Source organism: Lissotriton vulgaris, chromosome 2_1 (assembly GCF_964263255.1).
Source record: "Lissotriton vulgaris chromosome 2_1, aLisVul1.2, whole genome shotgun sequence".
Classification (NCBI taxonomy): Eukaryota; Metazoa; Chordata; class Amphibia; order Caudata; family Salamandridae; genus Lissotriton; species Lissotriton vulgaris.
Genome location: NC_141687.1, coordinates 915,565,547 through 915,584,673, shown reverse-complemented (window position 1 = coordinate 915,584,673; position 19,127 = coordinate 915,565,547). Strand labels below are relative to the sequence as shown.

At 45.0% G+C, this 19,127-nt stretch overlaps 1 protein-coding gene across 1 annotated transcript in view; it reads right to left on the bottom strand.

Annotated features, from left to right (window-relative positions):
* Positions 1–19,127, bottom strand: part of EPHA10 (EPH receptor A10) — a 1,551,477-nt gene that overhangs the window by 1,080,452 nt on the left and 451,898 nt on the right. The window contains exons 4-5 of the mRNA XM_086956448.1: positions 16,649–16,804; positions 7,702–8,037 (exon numbers count right to left, since the gene is read on the bottom strand). Coding sequence (XP_086812574.1) covers positions 7,702–8,037; positions 16,649–16,804 — 492 coding nt within the window. The remainder of the gene's footprint in view (positions 1–7,701; positions 8,038–16,648; positions 16,805–19,127) is intronic.

The following is a 19,127-nucleotide window of genomic DNA, read 5'->3' as shown; positions in this document are numbered from 1 at the left end:
TTTATTTAAATGTTTACTTACCTGTAAAGCTCCGTAATCCATTCATTACTACCCCCCCACCCTGACCCTCCCCCCACTCACGTCACCGCCCTACAGGTACACCCTATACCGACCGCGGCTGACCACAAGTATGCATTTATTGAATATCAGGGTGTAAAGTGAAAGAAAGAAATTTTTTAGCATCTAAGGTTTTAATATGGATTATGTCCAACGAATCAAATTACCATAGCAGTATTTGCACATACCTTGCACAAGCTTCAATATTTCTATCAATTTAGTATGATAATGTTATTTATAATGTTTGTGTAGTCTGACTACCATTTTTATGAGGTCATGTCAGAAGTTACATGGTGCATGTTGTATAAAGGCAGTTTCAGTAGTCCATCTCATTATGTGAACAAGCTCATTAGGTGGGCGAAACGCGTCATTGTGCCATGTATTAGCGTGAAATAAGGAAGAAGAAAAGAAGCACTCAACTGGTGTTTGTGTCCCAATTCAGCCGACTGCTGTGGGAGTTTGGACTGGACAATAAATATATATATTTATATACACACACACATATATATATATATATACATAGGACAAGCATTTTTCCCACGTAACTCCCATAGGAGGTTTAGAACATGACTACAGCACAAACTGCTGAATGGAATTACATCAAATTTGGCAGAAAGCTAGCTTTTGGTATGATTGTGCTTTTTGTTTTTTGGTACATATCCATTCAGTAGTCGTTGAGAAATGTAAGGAAATCCACATTAGGATACCTGCGATCACGTCTAATTTGCGAATAATGATAAGTTTGTTCAGAGAAAGTGTTGGCAACCACCCTGGTACTTTGTTTCCTCTGAGGCCCACAAAAAAAGTGAAAAAAGAAAAGGGGGCAAGATAAGAATACTATGACACCCAAACTGTGGTCTTGGGTCTCAGAGGGACCACAGCATGGCAAAAAAACAAACAATGTTGCCACAAGTTTTGAAATTCGCAAATTTGTTGCAAACAAAACAAGCTGGGGTCCTGCGCTTGTTGTTTAAGGACCTCTAGGTGGGCCAGGTCCTGGCGGCAGTTTCTAAAAAAGGAGGAGGTGCACAGGGCCCCCCTCCTGAGGATCTTTGAACCCCGGAGACCATCACCTCCCTGGGGATTTTTGTTAATATAGGAAGGGGATGCTTAGACTCCCCTCCATGGGCTCAAAAGAGCCCCTTGAGACCAGGACCTCCAAGGGCCATTACTTAACAAAAAATGCACTAGGGGGCCATGTGGGCCCCCTTAAAGCCTGGAACACCACCTCCCCAGGCTTATATTAATATGGTGCAAGGGGACTACACAGACCCTATGTGCCTCATGGATATAAAGGTGAGCAACGAGCAGCAAGAGGCAAAATAAAGGTGGGAAACAAGCAGAAAGAGGCAAAATAATGGTCAATCAATCATAGACTGACACACCCTCTGACAGACACACTCGGACACTGATGCACCCATTCACAGATCCATCCAAGGACTTATTCACCAACTCACATACCCATTGAGAGACTCAATCACAACATCTAAACTCATGCACCCCTCACTGACCCACTCAGAGACTCACACACCCACTCACAGACCCACTCACAGACTCTTGCATCCTCTTACAGACCCACTGATATGCTCATCTACCCACTCTTAGATCCACTCAGACACTCATGCACCCATTCACAAACCCAGTAATAGATGCACACACTGACTGACAGACACACACAGACATTCATGAAACCACTCACAGACCCACTCGGACACTCATGCATCCAGTCACAGACCTATTTAGGCACTCATGCACCAACTCACAGACCCACTCAGACACTCACACACCCACTCACAGCTCCACACAGGCACTTATACACCCACTTACACAGCCATGTGCACACCCATACAGTCACCCTCTCACAGGCCCCTACAGCCACTCACACCCCCCAAATCCACTCACACACCCACTCTGAGACCCCATACAGCCACTCACATAAACCTTCATATACCTATACAGCCAATCACATGTCTATTCTCAAAGGTCACAGGTTACAGTTAGGAAATAAAATGTATGAAAACTTTAACATTTTCTAAAGTAAAAAAGGTTACAGGGACATTATAGTTAGGAAATAGATTGTTTTTAAATGTAGAAATTCACTGAAAAACATCCCCATACAACATCTTCTATACCCACTCACACATCCATACAACAACTCACATACCCAGTCATAGATCTATACAACTGGCATACACACAGTCACTCATACAGCACCTCACACAACCCCTCACTCACCTATATAGCTGCTCACATAGCCACTCACAGACCCACAAAGTCACTCAAACACGCACAAAACCACTCACAGACCCACTCACAGACCCATTTGCCACTCACATAATCATATAACCTTACAGTCACTCAATCACACCAATTCACATACCTCTCACAGCCACTCACACACCCATACAGTCACCCACTCACCAATACAGCTACTAACAAAGCTATTCATTCACCCATACAGCCACTCACACATCCATTCACTCATCCACAAAACCACTTACATACCCATTCAGACAGCGGTACAATCACTTGTGTGCCCACTCACTCATCTATATTGCCATTCATACAAATACTTACTGTGCAAAACAGCCACTTTCACCCCTACTCACTTACCCATACACCCAGTCAGTTACTCACTTACCCATAAATCCACTTACACATCCAGTAACTCACCCATAGAGCCACTCATACAGCCACCACAGTCACCAATACAGCCACTCGCACACACACTTACCCATCCATACAGTCACTCACACAGTCACTCACTCACTCATCCATACAGTCACTCACACACCCATACCGCCACTCTGACACCCACCCACCACTTATACAAACAGTCACAGCGCCACTCAGATTAAATATAATAGAAACAGCATCATTCATCTGTAGATTAAAAAGAAAAGTAATTTCACTTATACTGTAGCTTAGTAAATATCTTTAGCTCTCAGAAACCTTTACGAAATACTTACAAGCAATAGATGATGTCATCAGTGATGTCATTTGAAATGTCATCAATGATGTCATCAGTTATGTCACTGATCGTGCCATGAGTGATGTAATATGTGAGATCAGAGCGAGTGTTTTGCAGGCATGAAATGTATAGTTAGGTCAGGTTACTATAATTGCTAAATTGCCCTGGTTTTGTACGTGTGAAATCAAAGCCTAACTATAATGTCCCTGTAATATATATATATATGTACATATGTAAATAAAGTATTTATGCTTGCCTAAATATTAGTGCAATAGTGCCTTTCTTGTGGGTAAACCCCTACTCCAACTCTCCATCATATTGCCAAAATGTTGTGAATAGCCACAAAGATTATTAGTTATGTATATTCAGCAACTTCTAATTGATTCCGACTATGAACTTCATGTGAGGAGATGTACTTACACATGCAATCACACCATATTGCTGTACTGTCGCAAGCAATCACAACCCATTTGCTACTGTAAATTAAGGATTTCTAAAGACAAAAGACAAATTCATCTTTATAAAATAGGCCAAATTGTGACAATTGCTTTATGATGAGGACTCTGTGGTGATATTCTGCACAAGGAGCTTTTTAAAAGGCACAATGACTATGTACAAATCATCTCTGAACAATATACTGTTGTAGTTGTGTATACTTATAGGAAAACCATGTTAGTTGTTACTATACTTTGTTTCATAATCATATGCACTTGGTGACCTAGGAGGTGAGATACAAAGAATCACACCTATTTACCCAACACAATCTTGAGTCTCTGGGAAATTTGAAACTCTTTTATTCCCCCAAAAGGTGCCCCCAAGAAGGCATGCTAGATGCCCATACTGTGCAGCAAAAGAGCTAATATTTTACTGACACTGGGCAGTGAAGAGGTAGGCACAGCTACCTGTTTTGCACAGAAGACTGCTATCTTTGCTCTTCCAACACATTCATAGATGTATCCATTTGAGCAGGGACAACTCCAAAATGCAGGAAATATATTACTAAATAAAAAAGACAATGAAGACACTTTACAGGCAGACCTTTTTGCAACGCTTCTCAGATGTTATGCGCTCTTAGTTCAGAACTACATGTAGCAAAATATATCTGCATATATCAGCATTTATGGAAATTCATATGTTTTACTGTAGATGTGCAGCAGTGATTTAGGGATCTATTAAAAAATCAAAGCTGACTGATATTTGAAAGGCAAGAAAGGGCTTTAAATTAGCAGAGAGTTTATTTTCAAGAATCGCATGGAACATTAAATGCTTTTAAATTGAATGTAGCATCATAATAAATTAAACTATACATACAGCGACACAGCCACGGCCCATGGACGAGTTCCGTTGGGGCAGAAAGACGGGGCAGGGAAGGGGCAGGGTGGGGGGTGCTAAAAACCGGAATATGGATAATTGGAGGTAAGTAAACAATTTAATTAATAAAACGAATTTCGTTGTGCATGCTGCATCGCATTTTGCGATGCAGGGCGCACTACGTAATTCGTTTTATTTATTGTATTGTTTACTTACCTCCAATTATCCATATATCGGTTTTTAGCACCCTGCCCTTCCCTGCCCCGCCTTTCTGCCCTACTGGAGCTCCCTCCTCGGGCCGGGGCTGCAGCAACAACCTACTTTCAGAAGATTCTCAGAAGCCTGAACCACTCAACATCCATTTACGCAGAATTTAAGATAAAGTGCCCTCCCTGAATCGGATAAAATAGTCCTTAGCTCTGACAGTATCAAAAGGGCGATCCAGTTAAACATCTGTGCAATGGCTACAGACCACCCACTATTATTTGTGACTTAAACAAAAGACAATATGACAGCCAACCTCTTTCAAAAAAGGTCATAAATGTGTTCCTTCATGAAAGGGACATTTGCTAATTTAGATAATTCCCCATTTATGTCCCATTCTAAATCATTTACAGAGCACACCCACGTAAGAAAATTTTTTTTTAAACCCAACTCCAAGTTTTCTGTAAGGTTTGAAACTTATTTGTTGGTCATGGTTTTATAAAATATTGATTGAAGACTATTCTTGTACAGTTATAACACCTAAGAAAGTTTATATTTTTCTTAGTATGCTAGAATTGCTTTCGCACAATAAGTTCCACAACATCAGATTAACTTTCTCAGCTAGGCTGATAGTTGACATAATTGACAGCAAACTCTCAATCCTGTCTTGTGGGTTCTGGTCAAGTGTTTTTCAGACATGAGATGGCCATTGACGTCAATCATTGTTCCCTTTGAGTCGTAATCATGATGGGATTTGTTGGCTCAAAGAATAGATGGGAGCCTATTTTTATGTGACTGTAATCCATAAAGTGAATTTATATAACTCAACATTTTTCTGATTTAGTGCTTTATTTTCAGACAGAACAGCTCAGAAACATTGTCCAAAGTTGGACTCTTTCTGTTTGTGAGCTGTCTGAAACTAAATCACTAATTCAAAGAAATATTAGGTTAAATGATTCACTTTATATGCATAAAAACTCTGGTTTCTGCTGAGCTAGCAAAGCCTATCATGATATTTCCCCTAGTATTCTTAACCTGTGTGGTGTCTTTATAGCTGCAATGCTTCAGGACTTTACGGCTGATTGATAATTTTTTTATTATTTTACTTTGACGGTATTTATGTGTCCAATATATTGATGCTCAATGAATTACTCAGTTCCAAACTGTATGCCCACCAATTGACTCTCTTTTGCATAGTCCTTCATGTATTGCTCTGTTCTGTTCACTTCTACTAGTCCCTTAACTTCAAATTCTGCCTGTAAGAAGTGTTAAAATCTGTCTACTGTTAGTGAAATGGAATATCCGTAAATGGTTTTACGCTGCCGTTCTATGCCTTCACCAAATCAGTTTTCTTTTGAATCCTTATCTTGGGATACATCTTAAACTGAGAACATCACTGAAGTTATGATACCAAGTTGTGAGCTAATTTCCACTCCCTGAAAAATGGGAGGTTTCAGAGGGACCAAATTTTCGAGTAGTGCAAAAATTAGCACTAGCTTCCCCCCAACCGATTTCTCAGTTCCACACAAATCATAATCAGTTCAATGTATGTTATTGACCTTCTACATTCTCTTCAACCATACCCAAGCAATCTTTAGGATTATCTCTGGCAACAGCATGCAGGTCAGTCTCTCAAAATGTACATATAATCCCCTAGATGCAGAGCTGCATGCTGTGAGTAGGTGGACCGAAGGGAAACAATCATATCACTCCACCGTTCAGGTATCTTCATTTGTTCCAGCACTGTTTTTAACCTTAATACAAGGTGGCATTCTACTACTAGAAGCCTCTTTTCACCCTGGTACTAAATAGGTGCTTTGAAGTTCTGAAGGGGAGAGAGATATGGTGGTTTGATCCAGGGGAGCAAGAACAGGTAGGCTCTGTAAATAAAAACTCCAACAAGTACTAAAGTTCAGATTATGTTGCAAGCTTGAGGTGAGATGTGCACTTATAGTGTGAGATACACTTCCCAGTTTTAAGGTCTATCCCTACATGTTACCAGAACTCTTCTACCAATCAAAAAGTAATGATTTACAATCAACTAGTGAAATCAAGGATGCAAGGTCCAGGCATGCCGCTTGAAAATCCGTGAGCTCAATATCAAGGGAGGCAGAGAAGACAGTTTGAAAATTAAACCTTTTTTTTCAATAAATATTTCCTATAAAGGAACAGTTGTTTAGCATCACAAGATCAATATTCCATTTTCACATGCCCATCATTAGTAGATTCACACATTGCAAAATATTGATGTGGTTACATAAAATATTTTTTCGTGCTACATCAACGCCTTGTTAAGTTAGACAGGCTAAAAGGCAAAGGCGCTCCCCGGGCTTGGACTCTATGAATATAAAAAACTGTTCTTTCGTTTTTGTATATTTTAGGAATTTCTGCTTTGTGTTTTTTTAAGCCTTTTATCAGTATATGTAAACATGTATGCCTTACAGTCTACGCCGCTGTGGACGATCGTCCGCCCCAGCGAGAGTGAAAGATTTGCCTACAGGGCACATTGAAGGATCCATCTGCATCTTAAAGGCTCTCAGAGACTTTTGTACAAATAGGATTTGCTTTACGGAAGACAGAAGGACGCACAAAGCATGTTCCGGCCTCTGAGCTGTCTCACGGATGACCTAAGAATTGTTTTTTTCTTTACTTGAAACATTTCAGAGATTTTCTGTTCTCTTGGCAAGCACTAAATTCAATCAAAGAGAATTGTGTGAAGACAGCACAAAATGCAGACAAACAGAAAAATACCATAGACACATTTTTCAAAACCAGACTATATTCTGCCTTTTTTTAGAACATATTAATAAAAGCTAAAGATAGTTTGTGGTCACTTCCGTTTTTTCCATGTCTTTATAGACCATGCAAAAGTGGTAATTCATTTGATAGGACAAACATACATTAACCAGAGTCACTGAAGCACAAGAGATTAGGTATATCACAAGGGTATCTATCTCAGATCTACTAATTCCTGGTTCAAGTGCCGTTTTCAGGATATCCACATAAGATAAGTTAACATAAAATGAATATGAACAGTGATCTTTTAAAGTCAGGGTTACAATGAATATAGGCTTTAGATCCTGTACTACTGATGACTGTATCGAACAGTCCTGGCTTACAAGGAACAGTGGAGCGAATATTATTAGATTTTACGGTACCTGCAAGGCTGGTCGATAAGTTTACTTCTGCATACTGCTTTGAAAATGCACTGAAGTCAGATACTCCATTCACTGCTTCTACTCGGATTGTGTAGTTCACGTGCGGTAGTAAATTCACCATTGTCACGGTCCGGTCAACCAATCCAATTTGCTGGGGCACAAAGCCAACGCTACTGCCACAAGATTCACATTGTCCTAAAGTAATAGAACACCGGTCGCACAAGATGTTGTAGCTAATATCACCTCTTCCCCCCGGGTCTGCTGGTGAACTCCATTCCAGTATCAGGGTGGACTGTTTCATGCTGTAGACTAGATTTCTTGGAGCAGAAGGTGGCCCTAAGAGAATAAACAAGACTTTGTTGGAATCCTCTTACAATAAGATCTATAGTTACAATAACTACAATAATATATGTTTTTTTCAATCAAGAGCTCGTTAGATCGAGGAGAATATTAGTAAACAAGTTCAGTATGGACTACTCAATCCCTGGTAAAGTCAACCTTTATTGCAAGGAAAATGGCAAATTAAAATGCAAGTTTAGAAAGTGACAGAAATAATGCAGTGTTGAGTAAAATCTCAACTTAACAAAACAGTTTTAAGCCAGTTAGGAGCAGTTACAGCAAGAATATAAGGAATAAATGGTATTCGAAAAAGGTTTGGGCTGTATCTACCAACAATTTCTGTGTTCAAAAGCATGCCAATTTGTACTAAACACATTTTAGGAGTTGGTAAAGTTTCACAGACTCCTAAAATGGGTCTGAAACTGTATGCCAATGGGGTATTTGGAATGGGAGTGTTGTGGACATCTCTTCCAAATTTCAAATGTCAAACCATTGAAAAGTTACCGACTCCCAATCTGGGTTGGTAACTTACTTGAAATAGAGAAAAAGGGAACGGGTTAGGGTTAGATCCTTCCTCGTTTAAAAATTCGACTTCCAGGTGCTGTAGACCTGACTCAGGGGACCAGCTCTTCTTTTTAACCCCTTCAACGCTTACGACGAGCTGAGCTCGTCATGAGGCACAGTGGAGTTGTGCTCATGACGAGCTCAGATCGTCATAACTGCCACGGAACACCCATGTGGGGCTCCACTGTGCAGCATGACGAGCTGGGCTCGTCACGAGCACCTTGGCGCCGCGAGCGGCTCCCTCCCCCCGCACCCTGGGGGAATTAGCCCTGCGTGGAAGGGGTTAAAGCAGCCCCTTTTCTTTTAAGTAATCCAAGCTGCTTTAAAAAAAAGATTTCTATTGAAAAAAAAACAGTGACAGGAATGATGGTCTGCTGATCTTTGCAGGCCACCTTCCCTGTCACTTTGGCCAATCAGAGTAAGTTGCAATTTGCATCAACTTTAATTATTTTAATTACGTAAGTCAGATGTGACCCAATATGCATACCTTCAAGACTTTCCATGATTATTCACAATAAAACAAGACAGACGTTTTCGAAGCAAAGCATTGCTTGGCAGCTTACACCAACAAGAGGCATTACAGGATCAAAGGATATGTGCTCATTTTAACAAAATCCCCCAAACAAACCTATCCAAGGACTTTCAACAAGTGATCAAAAAAATCTTCATTAGGTGTCCATGCAAACATTGACCATAAATACATCACAAACTGAATAGTATATTTAGGATGAGTTAACAGTAGCTGGAAATTCATGGAATAATCAAAGTTCAACATGAAAGTATGAATGTATATGTATTTGACTATCAGAAACACAGTTAGAGAGCAATTGAGCTTTGAACATGACAAGTGTCCAAGGATGCGATTTAAGATTGTTTATAACATGCAGACCATAGCTGAAAGTGATGTGTATCACGGTTGATATCGCCTATAGGAGGCGTTTGGAAAGGGGCGACCACTCGGTCCCCCCGAACGTATGGCAGAGTACCTCGATCCCCCCGGGAAGCCATTTTGGGCGGGAGGCGCGTCTCGGCTGGTATGCCCGAAGCGGCGTAGCCGGGGCGCGCTCTTTCCCGCCCTAGAGTGGGCTGGCCTAGACACTGACGCGGCTGGCCACGCCCTCGGGACAGGCAGGGGCGGGTTTACGCCCGCCCTGAAGACGGATAAAAAGGGACGCAAGACCGGAAGACATCCTCTTGTTCCTGTGCTCTGAAGCTGCACCTCCTCGCTGCACGTGAGCTCGAGACGGAACGAAGAGCTAATTTTGAGCGTTGTAATCGTTCTTTTTTGTCTTACAGATACTCTGTCGGAGAAATGCCCAAGAAAGGCGGGAAGAGAATGACGACCGAACAGATGGTTCGGGTCCTCATGAAGGAGATGACTGAGCTGAAGAAGCGGGTGGCGGAGAGAGACGGGGAGGGGGGGCCGGGGCGTCCGTCGGCTGGAGCAGCTCCGGGAGGAAGAGCCAAGAGGCCAAGGAGGGGACCAGCTGGGGGAGACGCCCCGGTTCCCTGTACCCCGCTCGAAGCGCCAACCCCAGTACCAGTGGAGGGGAATTCGATTCCTGTGGTGGTCACCCCGGTGTCCAACGAGGATATGCCGCCCGAGCTGGCAGCACAACTTGCAGAGTGGTTGGGCGACAGTAGTGAGGGCGCCACGGCTGCCGAGGCCCAGGCGCTGATGAAGCAATTACGCGAGAAACGGGATGCAGCCAAGGCGTCCGCGCCGGTTGCAGTTGTTGACAAGCCGCAAGGGACGATTGCGACCGCAGATGCAGCGTCCGGTGCAGGTAAGCGGCCATTGCCGATTGCGAGGGATGAGTCAGCACCCTCTCGTAGAGAAAGGTTGGGTCAGCATGTGCCTTTGGCAATTAAGGAGAAGATTTGGGCGGGGGAGTACGTGAACATCTTCTCGTTGCTTGTTGATCATTATGAGGTGGAGCATGTTAAGGGTCAGAAAGATCTTATGCATCCGAGTGTTTGGCGCGCAAAAATGGCCGCCTTTAAAGTGAATGAGACTATCGGCAATTGGGGCAATGCATGGGGAATTTTTACCTCAATCTTGGGGGAACGTAGGCCCGAGTTGCTTTCCGAGTTGCCTACCTATCAGTCAAGAATCATGGGGTACGCGACATCGCACCAGGGTAACCATTGGTTCTGTTACGATAATCTTTTTAGAAAGGCAAAAGAGCATAATAAAAGCTTAACCTGGGATTGTTATGATTCTTTGACATGGGATAAAATGAAGGAGACAGGTATGTTGAAAATGCCATTGGTAGGAAGTAATGTTGGCGAATCCTCCCGCCATTATGGGGGGACGCCCTTTCGGTCAGGTACGAGTACCGACGATTACTCGAGACCTGCCGGCAATACAGGAAAGAGGGGGTTCTGCTTCAATTTCAACAAAGGTAAATGTACCAGGCCCCAGGGATCGTGTAAATTTAAACATGAATGTAGTGGGTGCGGGTCGTCCCATCCTGAGTCCACGTGCAGAGCCAAAACGGGTGATAACGGGGGGAGAGGAGGCGCCAAACAGGTCTAACGTAGTCCGAGGGGCGCCTTTACCTACCCCGATTGATACCTTGGCGATGATTCCCTGGCTCAGTGAATACCCGGATCGTATTTCTGCTGGGGTGCTGCGGAACGGATTTTCGAATGGTTTCCGCATCCCGGTAGGGGACTTTCAGGGCGTGGAGAAGTGTAAAAATCAACTTTCCGTCCTGCAACATACGACCGTGGTTCAGGAAAAGATCCGGAAAGAGGTTACTCGAGGTCGGGTCGCCGGCCCATTTAGTGTACCCCCGGTACAGAATTTTGTTTGTTCTCCTTTAGGGGTGGTCCCCAAGAAGGACCCGGGTGAGTTTCGACTGATTCATAATTTGTCAGCTCCACGTGGTCTTTCTGTAAACGATGCAATAGACCCAGAAGTGTGTTCGGTGCGGTACGCATCCTTCGATGAGGCCGTAGCCATTTTGAATCGCCTGGGGCCCGGGGCGCTGATGGCGAAGTCAGATATCGAGTCAGCGTTCCGGTTGCTCCCGGTACACCCGGACGATCAGCGTCTCCTAGGTTTTATTTTTCAGGGTTATTATTACATGGATAAGTGTATGCCGATGGGGTGCTCTATATCTTGTGCTTATTTCGAGAAATTCAGTAGTCTTCTACAATGGGTCTTCACAAAGAAGACGGGTTTCCAACATGTAATGCATTACCTTGATGATTTTCTGTTCCTTGGGGCAGCCGGGGATCTCGAATGTGGCCGGGCCTTGGCCGAATTTTGTGTATTAATGAAGCAGTTTGGTGTGCCATTGGCACCAGGTAAGACGGTGGGTCCTGCGACTTGCCTCGAGTTTCTGGGGATCGAGTTAGACTCCGGAGAAGGTTGTTTTCGTTTGCCGCCTGACAAAGTGTGGAAGTTCAGGGCAGCCCTGCAAGTGTGTCTAAATGGATCTAAAGTTACGCTGCATCAGTTACAGCAGTTGGTGGGACAGTTGAATTTTGCCCTGAGAGTTATACCGATGGCCCGCCCCTTTTCTCGTTCAATTGCCCAAGCTATGGTCGGCCTAAAGGAGGGCCATCATCGCACGAGACTATCGGCTGAGGTCCGCCAGGACGTGCGTATTTGGTTAGCATTTCTGGCGGACTTTAATGGTCGAGTCATCTGGAACAAACCAGCCGTATCCTCTGAAGAGCTGGGGCTATGGACAGATTCTGCAGGTAGCATAGGTTTTGGTGCCATCTTCGGCACAAAATGGTCGGCACAAAGGTGGCCGACATGGTGGCATGACAATGGTCTGACAAGTAATATTGCTTTCCTGGAACTTTTTCCCATTTTGGTGGCCCTGAGAACCTGGCCAGAAGGGTTCAAAGATCACTCTGTGATATTTTGGTCTGACAATATGACCGTGGTCGAGTGCATCAATAGTCAGGCAGCACGATGTAAACTGATTTTAAGACTGCTCAAAGAAATTGTTTTACTGTGTATGCAACTGAATGCGCTGTTCAGAGCAAAACATGTCCCAGGGGTACTGAATCAGGCGGCTGATGCACTGTCTCGTTTTCATATGCAGGCTTTCTCGGGTTTCCTTCCCTCAGCGGACCCAGAGCCGGCACCCTTCCCCGAAGCTCTCTGGTCTCTCGGTGCCCCGAACTTCGTCACCTCGTGGGAGAGAGTCTAGCACCACGGACGAGGAAAGCATATGAAGGGGCGTTTAGGTCCTATTTAGCCTTTTTGGGGACTGATAGAGAGAGGCTTTGGGGCCACGAGGAATGGGTAGTGAATTTTCTGATGTCCTTACGTAGGGCTGGGAAATCTGTGGCTACGGCCCAGAGGCATCGTGCTGCTATTTCCTTTGTTGCCAGGGCTCATAGTATCCAGGACCCGACAGCGTCTTTCGTTGTACAGAAAGCGCTGCGTGGGTGGCAACGCCTTGAGGGTCGCAGAGTAGATGAGAGGCGCCCGATAGGTTTGGATAGGTTGGCCCAGTTGTTGGCTACACTCCCTGCCACATGTTCATCTCAGTTTGAGGCGGTGTTGTTCCGAGCCGCTTTTACGCTAGCATTTCACGGGGCGATGCGAGTAAGCGAACTGGTGGCAAGGAACAAACAGGATGTGGCAGGGGGTTTGTGCCAAGAACACGTTCAGATCAGAGGAGAGGCAATGACGGTCTCCTTTGTCAGGTCCAAGACCGATCAAGACGGGATGGGTGACTGCATAATCATACGCAGGATTCCCGGGTCCTCCATGTGCCCGGTAAAGTGTTTAGAAGATTACCTAGCACGAAGGGTGGCATTATGGGGGGGGACCTTGTTGAGACACGCGGACGCCACCCCACTGACGAAGTTTCAGTTTCAGCGGGTGCTTGCCATGTCAATTGCCGCTGCGGGCTTGAACCCGGGCGAGTTTGGGACCCATTCCTTTCGGATAGGGGCTGCTACGGAAGCTACAGCCAGGGGTCTTAATGTTGAACAGGTGAAACGAGTGGGGCGTTGGTCCTCCAATTGTTATAAGAGGTATGTGCGGTTGCACATGTTGTAAAGCTGTAATGACGTACTCACGCCTCTTGTTTTTGTTTGGTTTTCAGTTGCGCAAGCCTACGAGGCGGGGCGGACTATGCAGTCGACCCAACACCGGGCCAGCGGTCAGACATCACCGGCTGTGAAAAAGGAGGTGTGGGTCATGGGCCACTCATACGTGAGGCGTGCCGCGGACGTATTCAAGGCAGGTGACATGATTCACGTAGCTGGGGAATACGGGTACAGGGTGTCCTTCTACGGAAGAGGCGGTCTCTGTATTGACCAGTTTCAAGCATATTTTGAGGATTTGTTAGGGCGGACGAGGTCACCGCCGTCTATAGTCATAGTGCATTTAGGGGGCAATGATTTGGTCACCACCGGTAGACGACTTCTCCTGGAGGCAATGCTTTCCACTGTAAGTTAGTTGGCGAGGAGAGTTCCGGGGTGCACAATTGCGTGGTCCCATATGATCCCACGAAAGGTGTGGCGGGGGGCTATTTCTATTCCTGCTTTGAATCATTCTGTTCGAAAGCTTAATAACAAAGTGAGTAGGTTGTTCCGTTCCGGGACATTGCATGCTATTTCGCATGGCTGTATTAATGATGACAGTATGTATTCGGGGGATGGTGTGCATTTGTCTCGGGTGGGGAATGAGTTACTCATAGGAGACTTCTTAGCATGGTTAAAAACGTTAAAGCATGACCTTTAGGTAGGAGCTTTGTGGGGGGTCCGGATAGCCGGTCAACTATCCGGACCTGTGGCGGTAAGGTCATGATCGGTGAGCAGTAATTGGAAGATCCCTATGAGTGGGCGTCACCCAACACGGATGGGAGCGCTCGGGAGAGGTGGCCTTTGGCCCCTCAACGGGGAGGCGGTCCTGTCTAAGGAGAGGCCGCCGGAAGGAAAGGAAAGGCGGTCAAGGCCCCTTCCTGTGTAGGAGGGGTTACAGCCCCCTCCTGGGGAATTTCCCGGGGCCAGTGACGTCTGCGACGGCAGATGTGGTAAGTTGTGTGGGGTTTGGGGGGAGGTCTACGCTACCTTCTAGACACTCACACGAGTCCTCGAACGACCTTTAAGTGGCGTCGAGTTTATTGGGGCCCCCATCAAGTCAAGGGAAATTGGTAGTTGCACTTGGGGTACGCCTCAGTGCTGTCGCCCCTCCCAAGTGGGGGGGGTATTTCTGGTTAGGGATCTTGACACCGGTTACGACCTTGCCGTTGGCCCTTAAACGTTAGGATGTACAATTTCATTATTTCAAGAAAATGTTTTGTAGGTTGTTAGTTCGGCTAGGAGAACCTCTGTATTAGAGAATCTGTTAAGGTTAGCCAAACATCGCAATGTGGTTATGAAATTGTACATTAATATGAAACTGTTTAACGTTTAATTTTGTTTTAATAAATACGGCCGGGGAGGGTCACTCCCTCCCTCTTCCAAAAAACTTCAAGAACTGTTTCCGGTTTCCCTCCTTTGGGGATTGTGTTGAGAGGGGGTGGCGGGTATCTCAGCCATATGGAAAGGGGCGACCACTCGGTCCCCCCGAACGTATGGCAGAGTACCTCGATCCCCCCGGGAAGCCATTTTGGGCGGGAGGCGCGTCTCGGCTGGTATGCCCGAAGCGGCGTAGCCGGGGCGCGCTCTTTCCCGCCCTAGAGTGGGCTGGCCTAGACACTGACGCGGCTGGCCACGCCCTCGGGACAGGCAGGGGCGGGTTTACGCCCGCCCTGAAGACGGATAAAAAGGGACGCAAGACCGGAAGACATCCTCTTGTTCCTGTGCTCTGAAGCTGCACCTCCTCGCTGCACGTGAGCTCGAGACGGAACGAAGAGCTAATTTTGACCCACCCACCAGCCCCTGAGGACAGCCAGTTGTTTTTTAAAATAGATCGAGAATTCTATTTTCGTTTACAGGTTGTGGTATTGTCATGTTGATATTGAGTGTGTAATAAAGTTGGTTGATTTTATGTATGTTTTGTGATTAAAGATATTCGGTTTTTAGTGTCCGTTTATAAGCATGCTTATTCGGGTCATAGTGGCCAATGTATTGTTGGTTTAGTTAGCATTGTCGTATTTATTTTGGTCGGGCGGTAAGGTCATGATCGGTGAGCAGTAATTGGAAGATCCCTATGAGTGGACGTCACCCAACACGGATGGGAGCGCTCGGGAGAGGTGGCCTTTGGCCCCTCAACGGGGAGGCGGTCCTGTCTAAGGAGAGGCCGCCGGAAGGAAAGGAAAGGCGGTCAAGGCCCCTTCCTGTGTAGGAGGGGTTACAGCCCCCTCCTGGGGAATTTCCCGGGGCCAGTGACGTCTGCGACGGCAGATGTGGTAAGTTGTGTGGGGTTTGGGGGGAGGTCTACGCTACCTTCTAGACACTCACACGAGTCCTCGAATGACCTTTAAGTGGCGTCGAGTTTATTGGGGCCCCCGTCAAGTCAAGGGAAATTGGTAGTTGCACTTGGGGTACGCCTCAGTGCTGTCGCCCCTCCCAAGTGGGGGGGGTATTTCTGGTTAGGGATCTTGACACCGGTTACGACCTTGCCGTTGGCCCTTAAACGTTAGGATGTACAATTTCATTATTTCAAGAAAATGTTTTGTAGGTTGTTAGTTCGGCTAGGAGAACCTCTGTATTAGAGAATCTGTTAAGGTTAGCCAAACATCGCAATGTGGTTATGAAATTGTACATTAATATGAAACTGTTTAACGTTTAATTTTGTTTTAATAAATACGGCCGGGGAGGGTCACTCCCTCCCTCTTCCAAAAAACTTCAAGAACTGTTTCCGGTTTCCCTCCTTTGGGGATTGTGTTGAGAGGGGGTGGCGGGTATCTCAGCCATATAACTTCTCTCATTGAGCACATGAAATTGACCAGTTTAGTTATAGTTGCATTGTTCTACAATGTACTGTCTTTTCTATATCTCTAGCATTTTTGCCATGTATATAATAGAGAAAATAGTGGATTTATTTTAGCCCTACATCAGTATATAAAAACAGATTTTGTGGCATTGAAATATACTAACAATATTAGTTCAGACTTACGGGTGCAAGAGGTAGATGGGGAATCCAGTGGAGAGCGATAATAGTTCCTCATGCAGATGCAAAGAATGGAAGCTTCTTGCTGTGTATAGCTGTGTTCAGGACATGGAGAACAGAGAGGAAGCCGGGTGGACATTTTGTAAAATCCAGGAGGGCAGGCTGCAAAGGCATACACAAAATGTAATGAGGGCATTCAGACTTAGAAAATTAACAACATTAATAATTTCAACAGCATTTAATTTCTACAGAAGATTGACATTATTGATTCTGATTATCTATAGAGTCATTCGATGTATGTGCTTTTGCAGATGTTAGTCCAAGAATTTGTTAAAAACTCATCCCTAATATTTCAGCACATTACAAAGACCCAGTTTTTAATTCCTCCTGGTCTAGAATGTTGCCTATTAACACCCTAAAGAAATGTATGAAACAATAAATAGGCATACAATATGCTTACACTAATGAAAAATAATATATTTTAATATATTCCTTTTTACAACAACTTCTCAAAGAAAGAGAAAATGAGCCGCTGCTCCTCCCGGTTTAAAAGTTTATTTTCCATATATATATACTAGCAGCCAGCCCCGGCTTTGCCCGGGGCAGAAGGGGGCTGGGGGCAGCATTTTAAGCCTCTGTGCACCCCCCCGACATTGCCCAGACCGCATCCCTCCCACCTCCCGCCCCGACATTGGCCATACCGCCTCCCGCGTTGAACCTTCAGCCTTGAGCCCCCCGCCCGCCGCCCGCCGCAACATTGGCCATACCGCCTACCGCCTCCCACCTCGCGCCTTGCACCTTGAGCCTCCCGTCCATCTCCCGCCACCCGCCGCCCGCCTCCCGCCTGCCTTTGCCTTACCGCCACTCCTCGCCGCAAGTCCACTCCTCGCCGCAAGTCACCGCTCCTCCCCGCATATCGTCATTACATTACGTGTCGGTTGCGATCAGCGCTACGTCGCGGCCGACGCTTGTTTTAGGGGACTACTTTGTTTACAAATTAAAAATTTTGAATTTACGTTTTTTATAAATTTAATGTCGCCTATGTCCATCTACACACCCTGACATTTTCATAGATGTATCGGGTGTGTAGATTGGCGCTGTGGCTCCAGAGTTTACCTGGCCAAAAGGTGCAAGTTCTCTCTTTATAATAGTAGTATAGATTTGTTTTTTTTTTCTCCTCTTCACCGCGGAACGACCGCCGCGCTCCAGAACGGGTGTGTCATGTAGGTAAGGACCGTCCAGGTATGATCCTGAGTATCGAATTTCCCTCACGCCATCAAGTAAGGATTCACAACGCTGTGTGCTGGTCAAAAACTTTATTGTGACAGCTGGAAAGGTCGCATTTTGCCGGCACAACAGGCTTGTTCACCAATAGTGTTACTATTCAAATTGTGGCCATTTTAACCACTGCGTTACAACAAGCTGTCACGTGACGTAGCTACAAACCCAGTGTGTTAGACAAAAGGCTCGTCGTTTTTACACATTCGAAACTCGCTTTGCATTTCTAACAAAGATTTGCACCTAATTATAAACAGTTCACGTCTCATAAACGTTACTACATTTGGAGGTGACAAAAGAACATTTCTTTATATGGAGATATTTGTGCATTATCAAATGTAAAGACAAAAGGATTTCATCCCATTCTGCCTTTCATAGAAACTTTCAATAAAACTTTCTATACAGTTTAAAACCCAAACTTTATCACATCGCCAGTGCGAGCGTATCCCTCCTGATTCCGGGGTTTTAATTTCATTTTTAATAAATGAGATCCAAATACAATCCAAGTGGGTGTTCCAGCACCTGCATCATTTTCTCTTTCTTCTTGCAAACAAGCGATTAGTGTCGACACAATCAAGCCCCAGTGGGCGAACTTAAAAAACACATCTTTTTCAAGTCGCTCATACCAAAGTGCATACCATGTGTCAAAAAATACCATAATAATCTAAAAAAAACGTTAAAACCAGATTCAGGAGAGGTGCTCTTATTCTTTGTTAATCTGTTACAGTTATCCTTGTTCAACAGTATACCTATACAAGACCTTATAGATGTGTAATTAAATCTTCTTCCATGTTCAGGCCCATGAGGTCCGAGTATTTAATTCTGAAATATTACAAGACTCCAGTCTCCTAAGCTTTTTTTCGCGATTGCCTCCTTGAAAATTAAAGGGGATGCAGTCAATTACGAAATAGCTTAGCCCTTGGGTGTTTTTGTCGTGGTATGCTTCGAAGTGGCGTGCTATTGGGTAAGCCTTATCGCCATTCCGAATGGCCCTCAAGTGTTGCAACACCCTCTTGTATACAGGATGAATCGTGCTGCCCACATACCGCAAGCCACATGGGCATTGCAGCAGGTAGACAGCATATTCGATCCTGCATGAAAGAAACCCTTTAATATTCTTCTCTCTTTTGGATAAACCAGGTGTATATGTATGTGTATTTGTCCCATGCCCACAAGCTTTACATTTCATACACTTGATAAACCCTTC